The sequence below is a fragment of the Fistularia commersonii genome, chromosome 10 (genome assembly GCF_037954325.1).
Source record: "Fistularia commersonii isolate RoL2024-O1a breed Wild chromosome 10, RoL_Fcom_v1.0, whole genome shotgun sequence".
NCBI classification, from domain to species: domain Eukaryota; kingdom Metazoa; phylum Chordata; class Actinopteri; order Syngnathiformes; family Fistulariidae; genus Fistularia; species Fistularia commersonii.
The window spans coordinates 15,272,897-15,289,395 of NC_141293.1; the positions used below are offsets into that span (position 1 = coordinate 15,272,897).

Genomic DNA, 16,499 nt, shown 5'->3' on the forward strand with positions numbered 1-16,499 from the left:
GTGCTCTGGGTTTACCACGGGACCTCCTGGTGGACATGGCTGGAACAGCTCTAAAGCACAGCACCAGGGAGGCCTCCTTATGGGATGCTTTACCCACTTTGCCTGTCCAATTCATGTCCATCATGTGTAAATAAGACCCTATGAAAACTTAAGGCAGCGTCTTACTTCCATCCTGGAGGGTGTAATAATACGAGAACATAGCTTCTGACTTGCCGGTGCTGAATGTCATCCCAGCTACTTCATGCTTGGCCAGAAACCACCTCAGTGTTGGCAGGAGTACTTATGATGGTAGAGGGCAACAGGAGCACATCGTTCTCAAAAAGCAGAAAAATAATCCCAGAACGTCCATACAAACCGCACACAGAATTGCTGACAAATGGCAGCCCTGCTAGAAACAGCTCTGGTAACATTAGTGCAAATTAAATTTCAGGATGTTGGATTTGGGAGTTCCTCCAAGTCTTCTTTCCATCATCTAACAAAGTCCTCGGTCATGGTCAACAGGTTTCCCCCCTTCTGTAAATGGTTTAGGCCAAGCCCTGCCCCCTTCATGATAATCAAGACAGTTTACCACAACCTGCTCAAGGCCACGCAAATGTCTTTCTCCCAAACCTCTTCAAACCCCCCCCCCCCATTTTCCCATTGTGACAGCCACAGCCAGTCTCACTGTCAGGTGCTTGTCTGCAGTCTCAGGAGACGCACTGGCCAACTCTGTCCAAAGGTGTCCTGCATCTTCTAGATGACCTTCACTTCAGGTGTCTTCCAAGTGGCTCTCAGGCTGCTTCTGCAGCAAGCATAGATAACCTTCTGACCACAGTTCCGAGAAGCTGTTTTTTCAGTTACCCTGAACATGGACCATTCCAGTATCATCATCATCATCATTATCTTTAAAAAAAAATAATTTAATTGGTTTGCCAGTTTGCAATTGATTAGTTGAAATAAATTGCATGTTAATCCCATTTCAAAATTTGACATGAGAAAAAAGAACTTCAAGTCTTTTTGAAGGAATTAATGTACATCAGCTCAAACTTCAATTTTTTTTTATTTTCCATCAGTTTACCACACTGACCAATTGATGAGGACAGAAAACACTTTTTTTGTCTGTCTTTATCATTACCTGTTATATTTCCTTTTCACCATCGCACACATGGACTTGTTTTGAATTTTATTTCTGGAAGGCAGTTCATAATTCTTATCAGCTGAATCAATCTGCAGCGCCTCTAGTAAGCGCATCTCACCAAGAATTTCAGTGTGGACCTGGACATTTTGTTTTTGATTTTGAGCTATGACATCAAGTCCAGTGTTGACTGGTGGTACTGCTTGCTCATATTAGCAATGCTGTAATAATCCACAGCAATGTTAACATGACTGACATGTGTGCTAGTTCCTACATGTTTTGTGCTGAGGTGGCAACAAGGGTGGAGTTGCTCCTGTGATACTCAAACCACTTCCTGCACTTAGTGCATAGAACAGCATTAATATTTGTACCTTCATCTGGAGGTTTCTTATATTAAAATGTAGCTGCTGCCAGTTTAGTCTCATCCACCTTGCCCACCACTCTTCACACTGTGTATTGGTGGAACTCCTGATCCTGAAACACCTGCACTGATCCGCAGTGCAAATAAAGAAGTGATTACATTTTTTTTTCAACTTGTTAATTTTTATGTAATAATTAATCGGAATTAGCATGTCAAAGTCCCACTGGAGTCCAAAAAGCAAGATACCGATTGGGTTAAGAACAGGCAGACAGTTCCTCTCAATCACCTCCCTATAAATTTCTACCTCAATGCTTAAACGGGTGCTGTGAGTATAACTGGAGGCAGCAGGTGGTTTCCCTGCAACACCAGCAACATCAAGGAGGTTGCATGCTCTTGATAGACTGATTGCAAACAGCCTTCAAGAGATCTCCTTCAATCCAGGTAAAATACAAGAAGGCACCCTGCTGAGCTGCAGCTAGAGGCTCAGCAGGGGAGAAAAAAAACCTCACAGTGGCACTTAGCTGGAATAACCCCACTTGACACCTTTCATACTGAACAACTCCAAAAAAATAGTCAAACCTCCCTCCACAAGTTTTTTTTTTTTTTTTTTTCAGAGCCAATGGTATAATTTCCCACATTGAGGGTTGGCACCTAGATTTGCCAATGAAAAGACATTATACCTGACCTTGATCCCTCCTTGTGGGTGCTGAACCCACAGAGCAAAGGATTGTTTGTTCTGGAGTATCATTGTAGTACTTGTAAATATAAGAGGTCATCAACTGAAACATGTGATTGTGTTTGGCTTAAAGATGATAACAGCATATGGCGTATAAGCCATAATCATTTAGCGTAACATCATTTTCTCACAGCAATGCACAGACGGGAATTTGAATGCCTCGGAAGAAAAATGAGCTCCTGACTTTGGCTTCATACAGCTCAAAGATAATCGTCTCCCGGTGTCACATCCAGCCCGGTCTGAGCCACCACTTGTGTGCTTCCTGCTCGTGACCATCTACACATCTGTTCAGCTGCTTTCTCTCTCTCTGCTTGTCTTAGCCCCCTCCTGTCATCCCCCCATTTCCTGTGGGGTCATGGGAAAGCCCCTGTGTGAGGGATCATTCTTCATGTTTTTTAACGTCCTATTTTGTAAACATTAAGTTTAATTAGAACCACGTGTTCTATCCAGTAGGGTGACCAATATCCATCTCTAATTTGGAATACATAGATTTTCTCTGCACGGCTACTTTTTTTTTTTTTTTTTTTTTTAGAGTGAGGGTGACCCCTGGTGGTGATGCAGTGTTACTGCTTTACTACAGACCGTATCCTTGTTACTTAATTCCACACTGCTTTTTTTCCCTCTCAAACACAGATCCTTAGAGTGTCACTACCACTCCTTGTCGCCAGTGACTTTGGTGAGTTATGGTCCATCGAATATGTTCATCAAAAACATTGTGCTCCCAGGTATTCTCTCTCACTCTCTCCCCACCTGCTGCCATCCCTTGCAGAGCGATCTCGCCCGGACTTGCTGCCCGAAGACGCGCAGAGGCGTTGTGCTGCCGACGTGCAGGCGCTGCAGGCTGCTGAGGTGGCAAAACAGTTGGAGGACTTCAGGTATGGTTCACATTTCAAATTCAGGTCCGGTCACTATTGTCGTATCCCGTGATATGTAGGACATTCATTCATCTCCCTTGTTCAAGTCGTTTCAACTAATACGAGTTTAGTGGGTTAATATAATTCCTATGTCTTAGAGTGAGGACATTTAGGAGTTGGTGTAGATGTATTTTAGATGTAGATGTACTTTCATCCCATTTTTAACAAATGCTAGAAAAGCTCTACACCCTTTTGTTGTACCCGATCATTATCTTGTAACTTTTAACAAATTTCTTGCTAATTTTCTTGAAATTTCTTACAGATTTTCAGATTAGTTTTTCTCTGTTTCAATATTGTTTTCTTGTCATTTTGTAGATAACTGCATGTTGCTTTTAATCAATTCTACAAGTTTTTTTTGAAATATCCTAATGGCCAATTAATTTTTGCTCAGATTCTCATTCTTTTTATGGGCAAGTTTGTGAGTTTTAGGTAAAAAGTTTCTAATTTTTTCCAGTTGACATTCATTATATTATTGTAATGACGTTCATTATATTATTTTCATACACAGCTAGTAAAATGGAACCTAAATAAGCAGCAATTCCACAAATGTATTAGTCTAGAGCGAAGCATGATGGGACACGCTTTTCACTTTTGCTGAGCTCTGTGCTAAGTCATGTAGTGATACTGATAGTAAATGGGTAAGTTATCATGGCTAATGTTTGTGTATGAACACGCACAACAAGCCACTGTTGGCACAAACGGTCCCTCCGCTCTCCCCCACAGGCAGAAGAGGATGATGGGAATGACTCCTAACGAGACCGAACTTAGGGACGTGGAAAACCATTATCCAACCGATCGCATCCCCATGGAGATGAAGGAGAAATCAGTGGCTGAAAATCTTCTGGACAGGATGTCTGAGACACAGTGAGTGTTTCTGACTGCATGGTTTGTTTTATGGGAAAGATGATGCAGACCCTGTTTCTTCTCTGATTTTTAGGTCATTTTTGAGTAATCTTTCTCGCTGTTCTCTTAAGTTTCTTGTTGACTTTTAGTTAAGTTTTTTGATTGTTTAGGTCAGGGGTGTCCAACTCAGGCATCATAAAGAGCACTAAAACACACCACACCATCACAGAGCCCTACAACATACAGTATTAATGCCTGCACCTCCAAAGCAACAGTTACTTACGGTATATCCATATCTGTTGCTGAATAGTGTGAACTATTGAAATAAGTTGTGGTTACTGGAAGCATCTTTTTCAACATCACTGTCTGTAAAATCAGAGCAAGGTTTTTATTTCACCTGTATGAAATAAACACAGTAATGTGATAATTGTGGCCAATGTGGCCTTGTAAATTTTGGAGGAGGAGGGAGACAAGTCTGTCTATTTGAGTTACGTTTCAACATGTTCTCCTAAATCTTGTGAACATTGCTAACTTTGGATGGCCATATGAAATGACGGCTCAAGTTTTCAATCTTTGAAATGCTGCAGTGGTGTTTGGCGTACCAAACAGAAATGCCTCCCACTTCACTGTACAATAAAACACAACTCCCTTTTCGATAAGGATATACTGCTCTCCTATTCGTCTTATGGATGTCATGGACGTTTGCTGAACGTTGCCCCGAATCTCGCAATGTAATCCAAACAGTAGACCATGGCCTGCAGCTACGTTAATGCTGCGTTATGCATTTCAACGGAAACACCTCCTGAAGTCTGATATTTAATTCAGAAAGTTGGAGTGACTCCCCTCCAACCTTCTGATGCCTGAAGGCTTTAGGATCTATTTCATTTGTCAAATATATTGATAATGCTATGGCAACACTGTCAGGTATTCACTATACAGTAAATCTCTATTTTGTCAAATGTAAATTTATGAAAGTGGAAAACCTCTGAAGACAAGTAAATGATAACGGCACTGACGAGTCACATGCTCTTTGATTCTCAAGCAAGTGGCTAGCCGCCTCTTAAATTTGGCTAGTTATTGCGGGGTTTTAAATAATTTCTTCATAAGTCCAGGAATTAAAAATAAATGCTTTTAGGTGGAGTTTTGCTGCTATTGAAAGTAGCCATGACAACCTGGTGAACCCCCGCCCCCCCAACCGATCCGCCCCAAGATGCCTATTTTAGAGATTATTCAAAATTTACACTAATTTGGAGCTATTTATTGCATTGTAATATTCACCATTTATACATTTTTTATACATTTTAGTGATTGCATTCTAATTGCCTTTTGTTTTTCATATGAAGGCAATCTTTTTTGGAATGATCTCACTCATTTTCATTCACCTCTTTCTCACAATGACTCTTGCTAGTGCCAATGTACTGGTAATTTACCAGTACCAGAACAAATTGAAAATAAAACTTTGTGCGGTGAGACAAAGCTGATTATAATCAGTTTTAACTCACTCCAGCAATGGCTTGTTGATTTGTACATTATCCTCCAATTTCCAAGTTCAGTAATAATTATGACTTCACATCCTATTTGTGCTTTCTTTTTGATTTTTATGTAATTTCTGAAGGGCTCTTGCTTCTACTTCAGACCCCCTTTGCCACAGGAAACCTGGCAGTACTTATCTTAATTGTCCAGGGCATTTCACGTGGCACCGAATTTAGATTTTCATTGAAGAGTTTATTGGTTGAAATGCTTCCTGGCAGAATGTGATTCAGGACTCAGGTTGTTGTCCGTTCCATGCTGAGAGGGAGGGAAAAGCACCGCAATGTGTGTTTGATTTCACATCAACTAATGTGGAAGGCCACAAGTCAGTTAATATTTATTGATATCTTATTTAGCTGAGAAGCAGCATTGATCTCTCTAGCCGCTGTCTGTCTGCAATGTCATAATCCAGCTGCCTCTGAGGGTATTGACCAAACCTCCACAAAGTTGCAAGAGCCTTGCTTTGTTGCTTGCCTTGTCAGTTTTAAGTAGTGATTTATTTATTTTTCTCTACCCTTTCATTGATTTCTTGCTTGGTTTCAGGCAGTTTATTTATTATCATGCAAAATAAGAGAAATAAGGAGGTGCCACCAAAGTCTGTTGTAAGGTTGTTCCAGACATGAGCGGATATTATGATGTTTGTTGATGTCAGAGAGGGGATTTCATTTTGCAACTGCGGTCTCTTCTCCTCCTCTTGCAATTCCTTGTGTGAGAATATCATTGGTAGAGTCCTATACACATTATAATTAAGTCAGTTTAATTTGACTTGATGTGCTCAGATTGTCAGGCTTCTCTATTCCTGCAAGAGTAAGCACATAAATCCGCAGAGCGTTTCAAATTTTGTAGTTGGGCATGCAGGGAATTTTAAGATAAGATATAAGAGGTTCCCTCTGAAAATTTGAAAATGCGTGCTTTTTGAGGGATACATGACATGATCACATAATCTGCATGAGGGTTCAAGCAATTTCTTCTCGGAAATGTTATTGGAAGTTTTTTTTATTGCATCATTTATTTCTGTGATGAGTGGTTTCTTGGTTTCTTCGTAACGTATTTCGACGGTGCAAACATTACGGTAGATTACATAACGCTGGAAGGAGTAATTCAAGATGTAGCAGGCACAAAATTAGCACATGCACCAAACCATGACGCTGCTAATTCTTATTTTGGGACATTGAGACTTAACATACATTTTTGGCTTTGTATCTCTCTGTGTATACATTTGAAGTATTTGTATTTAAACACCCAAATATCAGTGGGGGGCAAAAGTTTTTTCCTTTGTCACACACTGATCGTGCTTATGAAAAATAAGCTTCAAGTTTGAAGACAATATTTATTTTTCATACTTTTTAAAGGCCTTCAGATTCCCAATAAGTAAAATGAGAATGAGAAACATTAAAAAGCTGTGTTTTCAAGCACTTAAAGTGTTTTTTCAGAAAAAGGTTAGGAAATGGCTTTTTTTTTTCCTCCCCCTCCCTCTCTTTTATAAAATTCGCACGCCGATTTCAGTAATTCCCTATTGCTGGCACATCCGGCATAAGATGTGCACATAAACAGTTGAGCTCAAAGCGAACTGAGGCAGGAAGAATCAGAACTTCAGTGGATAACAAGCAAGAAGGAAATCTGGGGGCCAGCAGGGAAAGATGGAGTCAGCAGTGCCACGTTGGCAGGAAGGCTTTGTTTGGCGAGTTTCCAGCTGGTGGGAGGACTTTGAGTTGGGGTGGGCGGTTGTCACAGCAGAAGTGGCAGGAGGAGAGAAATGGGCAGCGGGCTATGGAAGCTCACGCTCCGGATGGTTAACACAGAAAGGTAGTTAGTGAACGTTACTGTCAGCATTAAAGTGGTGCCACTGACCTCTGTGAAGTGAAGGAAGAATATACCAAAATAATGGTAGATGGTATAATGACAATGTTGCTTTAGAGTTCTGTGCTGAGACACTCAAAAGACAGACATCCACTATCATTAGAGGCCTCCATGATTCACTTCTTTACCTCGTCCATTTCGCCGCCGCACGTCTTTCCCAAAGCGCACGGACGACCCATTTAGCTTCCGCCCCATTCATCCTGCCAACAATCAGGTCCCCACATTCTCACACTCCCGAGCTGCCACACGGTGACTTCATCCCCGTCCCCTTCTCATAGGCCTTTCTCTCGATGAGAGAGGGCTGCTTTGGACATCTTGATTGGACTATGTGGGGAAACTCCACGGAATCCCCGCCCATGCTTTATGTTTAAAACAAAACATGAGTATCAAATATCCCATCTTGCATGCACATTGCATCAGACGAAAACACTGATAAATAGACACTTCCATTGTGCTGAGGCATTTCTTCTTTTTGCAGACAGCTTTCGGAGGCAGAAACCTAGAAATTTTTCAAGACCAACTCTTGCAAGGGAGAAAAGCATTTGACTAATTTTAAAAAAAAACATTTGCATGTGCAAGTTGATTTTTTTTCCGTTAATTCAGCAGACAGAGGTGCAGCCTTTGATGTATCTCTGTTTTTTTTAATTTATCCTTTTCTTTTTTTTTTTTTCTCCCTCGTCCTTTTTCACAAATATTAGAATATGTTCAATAGCTTCTGCTCTGAATACAAAAACAAAAGAGTCAGCTTTGAGTTGGATCAGATCACACTCGGTCACTTCAGGTTCCACCAGCCCAAAACACAGTTTTGTCGAGTGAGAAAGAGGGAAAATGCTACTTAAAAGGAAAAGGTAAGTTTGAATGCCTTGAGACGAGTTGTACACTTGCTCCCTCTTTAACAGTCAGCTCTCTCTTCTCTCTTCTTCTCAGACCCACCATTGTCTCGGACGAGGAAAAATGGTGAGATCTGTTTCCTTGACCCGGGTGAACGAAAAAAAAAAAGGTTCCATGAACATTTTGTGTGTGTTAGTGCTATTTCTGCTTCACCAAGCCTGGGTGTGGAACTTTGTTGGACCTCAGTGCCCCGCCACGCTAAAATAACCCTGTCATCCACGCTGCTGAATGTTGTTTTTTTCCTTCATGCTTTACAGTTTTTCTTTAATGCTGTTATTAATCCCTTGCATGGAAATAACAGAAGCTCATCATGCAACCAACTTATATCCTACTAATCCCACTCTTTTTCAGTTTGTTGTTCCTATTGCAGTCGCTGCATTCAGAGAGTGTGTTCTGTGAAAACCGGTGATGTTGTACAAAGTGTGTTTCTTTTGTGCACATCATCTCCTTCCTCCTCACCCTCCCCTTTTTAACTGACCACTCCTGTTTCGTTCAGAGCTCCTCCTTTGTCTCAGTCTGTCATATCTCTCACTCCTCCCAGCGTTTACAGCAACTCCTCCCCCTCCGAAACCCCATCAGATCTCTGCCTCTAACAATTCCCGATCAGCTACGCACTCAGCTTTTTGACCAACTCCTGTGATAGCTTTGCACTTTCCACTTTAGATGCATTCAGGTTTCAGAGTGCAAGGCCCTCTGGAAGCATCTCTTTAACTCAGCTGCAGAATTTTTCAAACATCTGGACAATGTCAGACTAGATTTGTGCAACAAAATGAAAATCCTCGTAGAGCCTGAGGCAATGGAGTAACACTTGTGCTGCAGAATTCAACTTGACCACCCTTTCATTGACAAACTCCCCAAAATGGATGGTGGGGAACGTCATCAGTGTCCCGCAATGTAAATGTGTAGTTTTCACATCTCTGTTGATTCGCATTAAAAAACAACTGTTGGCAAAGTTTTACATTATATTAAGGTGCGGCTGGCATTACCGTAAATTTTACAAACCAACCCATGCTGGATGGAATATGTGACACAGCCACTACTCTGCAAAATGCTTTTCTGGGCAAAATGAACGTTCGCACAGAACTTCCGTCGTTTCATCCAAGAGACAAGGAAATCATATTTCATGCATCCTGAAATAATCAGCCCCAGCCTCATAATCGGCCCTTATTGTGAAATATACAATGAGAATAATCCACCAAAAAGGAAAGTGTTAGTGTGAATCTTAAATTCGCCTGACTTCACATTCATATTCAAATCCAAAATTCGACGGATTATCTTCACTAATGACTGCATTTATCTCACATCTCTTGCAGCCAGTCCATCTTTTCAGCAGTAGCTTTCTACATGAAGCACCTCGGAGTCAAAACCAGGGCTGTCGACAGTAAGAAGTCCAGAGGGGGCTTCTTCAGGAGACAGTTGGTAAAGGTGGGCATTAGCCCTGCGAGACGGACAGCGCCATAGATTTCTCTCCATTGTTTGTCCTTCCGTCTCATTTGTTCCCCTCCATTTTCTTCCCAGAATAAGAAGGATGAGTCCACAAAGACAAAACCCAGGGGAGGCTTTCCTGGCATCCCCAGCTGGATTGCAGGCAATCGTAAGTATTTGTTTCCTAAATGAGCATACTTCCAGTGATGTTTTAAAGAAGGGCTGGGCAGTTTATCCATTTTGATTTTGATCTACCTGACATGATTTCACACATCTAAGCAGATTTTTCTTTCCCCTAAATATATTGATTGAAGAAGAGGGGGCTGCTAAGTACCACGTTGTTAATATGCCATATCGCCCAGCCCTATTTCAATCAACTTGCAGCCTTTACCTTCTGATGTGGTGCTGGTCTTGATACGAGAATCTGTTTTCTTACCCTTCTCTCCCGTTACAGCCGAGGTCAAACCTAAAATGGAAGCTGAAGGTACTAGTGGAGTCCAACCCCCTACCTTCTATCTGTAGAATGGTCTGATGCTTACTAATCACACCATCAGCATGTCTGCATGTTCCAAGTTCAACTGGGTTTTGTTAAGTTGATGGAGTTTTTTGTGGTTGATTGAATGTTCATTTGCACTGAGTATCTTTTAATCATTAGTAATCCCTCACACACACAATCTGTGTCCAAACTAACACTCGCTGAGACCGAATTCTTGATTGCATTACGATCACTTTATGTCACTTCCCCACTGAGCGAAGTGCACGCCATTTTTTCTTTCTGTTTCTTTTGAACCCCGAACCTGCTCTGTCGGCGCCTGTATACACTTCCCCCTTATTCTGTCTCCTCAGTGGAAAAGGAGAAAGTGACTCTGGAGCGTAAAGGTCCGGCCCCAAGCAAGGGCTCCCTGACCGACCCCGCCGCCCCAGCTATGCCAAGCAGGAAGTCCGGCTCCGGTGGAGGACCCACCTCCCTGCCGGGCTTAGAAATCAGCGACAGCTCAGGGAACAACATCAACGCCGCGAGCAGCCCAGACTCATCGCACAGTGACGGTACGACCCATTAATAAGAGTGTGGCGGTAAAGAAATATCTCAATAGAATGAAAAATAAAACGGTCGAGAGACCTCCAAATTAATGTTTCCCTCTTATTCCCTTCCTGTTTCAATTCCAAAGTCCTCGATTACTCCTAAATGTCTTATTTTTATCAACTTTTTAATATTCCAGCTGGTAATTCCGGTTTTACTTGCTTCAGTACATCCGTATTTGGTTCTAGTGTTTTGTTAAAATCATATTCACGTCTGTATGCGGACAAATTAAAAATTTAAGAGTTAAGGAGTAATTAGGTATGGGGTGAAATGGACTTGAGCAGATCTCAAGGCCTTTGAAACATTTGTCCGTCCTGCTCGGCCCTTTCAGGTCTCTTGCGGAGTCGTTTGGAGCCTCTGGCCTCCTCAGACCGCGGGGATGTGTCTCCCGTTGCCCTCGGGGTCGGCCCGGTAGCCGGGGAGCCCCTCTCGCCCAACGACACCCCCACAGAGGAGACCCCTGAGAGGGACAGGTGAGATGGGTGAAGATAAAAATGAACAAACAGGGACTGAGATTATGGGAGTATGGAAGGAGAGCGAATGCAGTTAGGGGATTAAAGATTTGAATCAGATTAGAATTAGTATTGAAGGTGTTCACATGGAAACTGTAAGGCCTCCAGGGGGAAATATGTCCGTGGCCCCTGAGGTAAGGGATTGTGGTAAATCCCCCCAGGAGTCTGTCCCTGCTGTGTGCTAGCTTTTTTTGTGCTGCCCGTCGCTCAGTCTCCATCACAGAAGGACACTAACCAGGTAAAGTTTGACCCCCCCTGCCCTGTCCAGCACCTCTGCCTCCCCCTCACCTTCTTGGCTTCTCTCCTCCTCCTCATCATTTCCTGTCATGTCTCCTTTCATTTTAATCACAGAGCTTCAGCGCCGTGTTGCTGCGGATCTCTGTATTGTGCTACTTGATTCAGAGAACCGTATGTAAACACTGGACATCAGATTGGTGACGCAGTTATTTAAGGAAATTCAAGGCAGAATTGAAAAGTGAAAATTTGTCTTTCTCAGATTCAAGATGGCTGATTGCCATAAAGCTTAAAGCTTAAAGTTGAAACAATTATTGATTACATGTTGCATTTGTGTTTGCTGCTTGTGTGTTTGTCAAGTTGTCCGCGCACACCGTAGCCAGCGCTGGTCTGCACTTTGTGTACAATGACGTTTTGTGCAAGGGGCTCCGTAAGGCTGCAGTTATTTGGGGGGGGGGGGCCATCATAGTTGCAGAAACAGTCAAGCAGTAGCGCGTTTGTAACCATGTGGTGTCCCGTGTTTTTTCAGACAGAAGACAAGGTGGGTGTCAGCCCTCCACCAGAATCACGGATACACCTCAGGCCACACAATACCACACACTCACAGCTCACACCTCTTTGCTGATTGACACTGTAGCACGTTCCATGGTTAAGTATTTTTGGTTGTCTTTTGGAAAGACAGTGAAAACTAACTGGGATGCTTAGGCCAGTCGGAGAATTTGAGCTGACGTTTGTGCAGGTCGTGTGGAATTGAAATACAGTAACCTTTTCCAAATGAAAACATTTTGGACTAACTGCTGGCTCAGAGTAGGTGACAGTCTTTGTAACATTTAGACACAGTTGAATTATGCCTATTAATTTCTCAACACACTCAATATCACAGCAGGCCATTTTTCATAGTACAATTGCACCTCCAGTATTGTATTACAGTATTACATTTAGATTGAGATCAGGGTTGTTTAAATTGTTGGAAAAATCAGCAATATTTCAGCAAATTTCTCAAAGAAATGACTGAAAAGAAGATATTTGTTAAAAAATAGAAACATACATTCCAATATATTAGAATATTATGTTCTAGTGTAATAGAGGGCATATGTACAACAACAAGGAAAAAAAGTCTGCTGAAAAATGAAAATTTCCTGTAATTTCCTGAAAAATGGCAAAACTACTGCCAGCAAATCACATTAAGAAAAGAATCAGAAATAATTTGCGTTTCAAGTAAGAAATTGCCCTCACAATGAAGGCGCCGACAGTCAGCAGGAAACCATCTACATATCAGCAACAGACAAACTGGAAATAAGTAAGAACTGATCCGCAAGATAGTATGTGACATTTGGAAAAAGTATTGACAACCTCTTTCCTAAAAAATGGGAAATATTTCAGTAAAATTAAAAGCTAAGTAGGCATTTTTAATTTTCAAATAATGTCTTACAAGCATTTGTAAGTCTAAAAAAAAAGGAGCCATGCATTTTTGAACACCTCTCACTATTTTGAAAATGGATTAGAGTACCAAGATCGGAATTCTTTCTTTTGTAAAGAAATGCATTTAAAGTAACCATCATGAAAGGGGCTGAGTTTAAGTGTTGTGTATCTGACTTGAGATCTCTCATGCCTGAGCAAACTTTTGAATTTCATTGATTTATGGCTTGAATATCAACCATCTCTTCTTAATGTGTCATTATTTAATCAACATGCATGTGGTATTTACTTCTAATTCATTTTCTCTTTCTGTATCTTTTTCATTGTTGTGACCCCCCCACCCCCTCTTTGGAACCTTTCTATCGCTCTGTTCCTCTTTATATGTTCAAAATTAACTCAAATAACTTTGATGCTTTGCCACCAACTTTTTTTTTTTTTTGGGCTCGTCCACCGTACATTTGTCGGCAATTTTCTTGATTCTCCTCTTTCTCCCCTCTTTTCTTTCCCCCTGCACTTTTCTCAACCTGACAACCCAACGTGTCCCACCTCTCCTCCCCCACAGTAGAAGAGTTGCACGTAGTGAGAGTGCCCGCGTGGTTCGCCACTCCACCCGGCGCCGCGGCTCCTCCCGGGCCAAACAGTCCCGCTCCCGTAGCGACGTGGACCTCCAGCCGCCGTCGCCAACGATGGCAGTAGCCACCCCACTCTACCCCCAGCACCTCCGTCCGTAAGATGGACAGAGCTCTTCTCTGGCTAGAGACAGCAGGGACAGACAGAATCCCACACCGAATCAATGATGCTCATGTTCTGTTTTGGAAAAAAACACAAGAGTGGTGAAAAGTTATAAATGAAATAATGGAATAACTGGAATACGTGAAAACAACAGAATGGGAGATGAATGAAAACCCTGTATGTTGTTCAGTCATTTTATAAATTACAGGGATGAATAATGTGATCAATGCCAGGTACTCCTCGAAAACAATTCCATCAGGTCAACAAGCTTCCAGAGTTTATCCTGTCCTTAGTAGTCGCTGTTGCTTACAGAAACGGAGCAGCAGCAGCAAAAAGGTAGAGGACATTTATGTCTTCAATGGAATGATGGAGCCATCGAGATTTCCAATGTGACTGTAGGGATTAGTAAACTTTGAAATTTGGCGGCATGTTAATGTAGCCAAACTAATGTCTTGGCATGTCTCCAAGGAACAGAAAAAAAAATCAGTTTGCTTTCATTTTACCGGCTAACTTACCAGGGTAGATAAAACAGACTTTGCATCTGTAACTGGTCGTGACTAAAACAAAATTAGCCGGCATCCTAACCTGTTGTCCAATTTGCTCATGTCGGTAAAATTGATGAATCAATATTAAATTCAGCTGAACAAAAGCAGCTTTTGAATATGTAAGATTGTCCAGACAGCATTTAATTTTTTCTCAGTGGCAACTTCTCGAGTTGGGAAAAAAATATTTAAAAGGTTATTCAGTGGAAAATAAAGAGGAACAACCAGGCTAGAATACACACACACACACTCACACACATAGATTAAAGACTAAAGAGGTTTCAGACACTTGATCTCTAAAAAGTGTTTTTGGCTGGAGATTCAAAGTTCAGCTTGATGTAAGCCGGGTTACTGATTTGCCAAAAAACGTGGATGGCAACCAGACTATCATACATCCTTGTACCACTTGGCAGGTCCAAGGACCAAACTTTTGGAAGCCGTCTCTTCATATCCAACTGTCTCTATCCCTCAGCGTCGACGTACCATTGTTAGCTCCGGAGGGCTCGGCCTCCACTCCAACCAGCCCCTCCCCACAGCTAGAAGAAATTGATCCACGCCTCCTAGAGTTCGAGCAGGACCCCCCCAACTGGAGGGATCTGGCCTCCCCGGAAGCTCTAAGCAGCCTCAGCAAGATGGAGACAAAACGGCAGGAGGTCATCAATGGTGAGTAGGCCACGTAAGACATTTTGGGGAAAAGGTTCACAAAAGGTCCCAAAATGTTGTTTCTGAATGACACAGGTGATCATTTCAAACAATTCCCATTTTCTGACCCTCTTCATCTCAGAGTTGTTTGCCACAGAACATGCCCATGTGCGCATGCTGAGTGTACTTCAGATGATCTTCTCCAAGCCTTTAGAGAGAGAAGAACTTCTGACCTCCACAGAGCTGGCCACCATCTTCCCAAGCCTGGACGAGATCATTGAAATTCACCGTGAGTGTTGTGTGTGATGACTGCCTTTTCTGATGGTATCTGTAAAGGTATCGGAGGAAAAAAAACATACAGGGCAACAAGGAAACCTTTTTATCGTGGAATTGGGTATATTCAGCTTGGTGCCAGTGATAACTAAAATAAAATACCCCCCCCCCCCCCCCCCCCACGTAAAGTTCTGTCAGCCCTGAGTTTTCAATATTTTCTTTGTAGAGGTTGCAGAAGTGGTGTATTGCTCCAACTGAAAAGCAAACCGAACTGCTGCCCAGTATAACCGTGTCAGACTTGATAGGTGGATGGGCTGTTCAAAGTAATTGAAGAGGAAACTGTATTTGTCTCCCTAGATCAATTCTACGAGAACCTGAAGAAACTACGTTTGGAAGACAATTTTATTGTCAAATCCATCAGTACCACAGTGCTGAACCGAGTGAGTCACTATCATCCCACATTTTCTTTTTTTTTTTTTGTCTTCAGTCCCTTATGATGCCAACGTTGTTCCTGCTGGCACTCTTTTCCAAGAGTATAAATCTTACATGCTAAATTTATGTCAAAGTTTGATCTTGTAATGGGAAAACTGCCAAAGCCACTTTATCAAACTTCATCTAACTGTACAGGAAACATGAACATAGGTTTGCACAATATGCTAATTGCAGTCTGTGTATGTATGTGTGTGTGCGTGTGTCGTAGTTTGGTGGAACGGAAGGGGTCTGGTTCCAGAAACTGACAGCTCGATTCTGCAGCCACCAGTCATGGGCACTGGACCAGATCAAGAGCAGGCAAAAGAAGGAGCCACGCTTTAACTCTTTTATACAGGTGCAAAGCATGTGTGTATATGTGATACAGACATTGACATTAATCTCTAAGGCAAAGACTTTCTTAAAACAACATATCAAGAGGTTTCAAACACAAATGCACTCACAGCTATGCAAATATCATATATGCAAATATTCACACTGAACTGTGACATACAAATCTAACGCACATGCCTGTGTGTGTGCGTGTGTGTGTGTGTTTCCAGGAGGCGGAGAGTAAACCCCAGTGCCGTAGGCTGCAGCTCAAGGACATCATTCCCATAGAGATGCAGAGACTGACCAAGTACCCGCTGTTGCTGAAGAATATTGCCAAAAGCACTGGTGTGTGTGTGTTTATATTCTGGCTTAGTGATCTATGTTTATTTTCAAAACATGAACAAGTGTGGGTGATATGGACATGATCCAATACAACGATATCCATAAATAATATTAAAAATCTCGTATTCACCTCATAATTTCAAATAATTTACCTTATGAAAAGCATTCAGTGAATTTATTGCATAAATATGTTAGCTTTATTACACTGACACATTACACCGCTAAATCAAATATTGTCATATTTCCT

The 16,499-nt window shown here is 41.9% G+C and overlaps 1 protein-coding gene across 4 annotated transcripts in view; it reads left to right on the forward strand.

Moving 5' to 3' along the window:
* Positions 1-16,499, forward strand: part of arhgef1 (Rho guanine nucleotide exchange factor (GEF) 1) — a 48,379-nt gene that overhangs the window by 23,888 nt on the left and 7,992 nt on the right. For 3 of the 4 annotated variants that reach the window (XM_086153995.1, XM_086153997.1, XM_086153996.1), the window contains exons 5-18: positions 2,845-2,887; positions 2,981-3,086; positions 3,849-3,989; positions 8,286-8,315; positions 9,563-9,674; positions 9,768-9,843; positions 10,129-10,158; positions 10,521-10,721; positions 11,087-11,228; positions 14,667-14,857; positions 14,979-15,125; positions 15,467-15,549; positions 15,810-15,935; positions 16,141-16,255. In XM_086153995.1, coding sequence (XP_086010121.1) covers positions 2,845-2,887; positions 2,981-3,086; positions 3,849-3,989; positions 8,286-8,315; positions 9,563-9,674; positions 9,768-9,843; positions 10,129-10,158; positions 10,521-10,721; positions 11,087-11,228; positions 14,667-14,857; positions 14,979-15,125; positions 15,467-15,549; positions 15,810-15,935; positions 16,141-16,255 — 1,543 coding nt within the window. Of the gene's footprint in view, positions 1-2,844; positions 2,888-2,980; positions 3,087-3,848; positions 3,990-7,816; positions 8,207-8,285; positions 8,316-9,562; positions 9,675-9,767; positions 9,844-10,128; positions 10,159-10,520; positions 10,722-11,086; positions 11,229-14,666; positions 14,858-14,978; positions 15,126-15,466; positions 15,550-15,809; positions 15,936-16,140; positions 16,256-16,499 lie in introns of those variants that run through there. The other variant, XM_086153998.1, reaches the window with a different exon arrangement.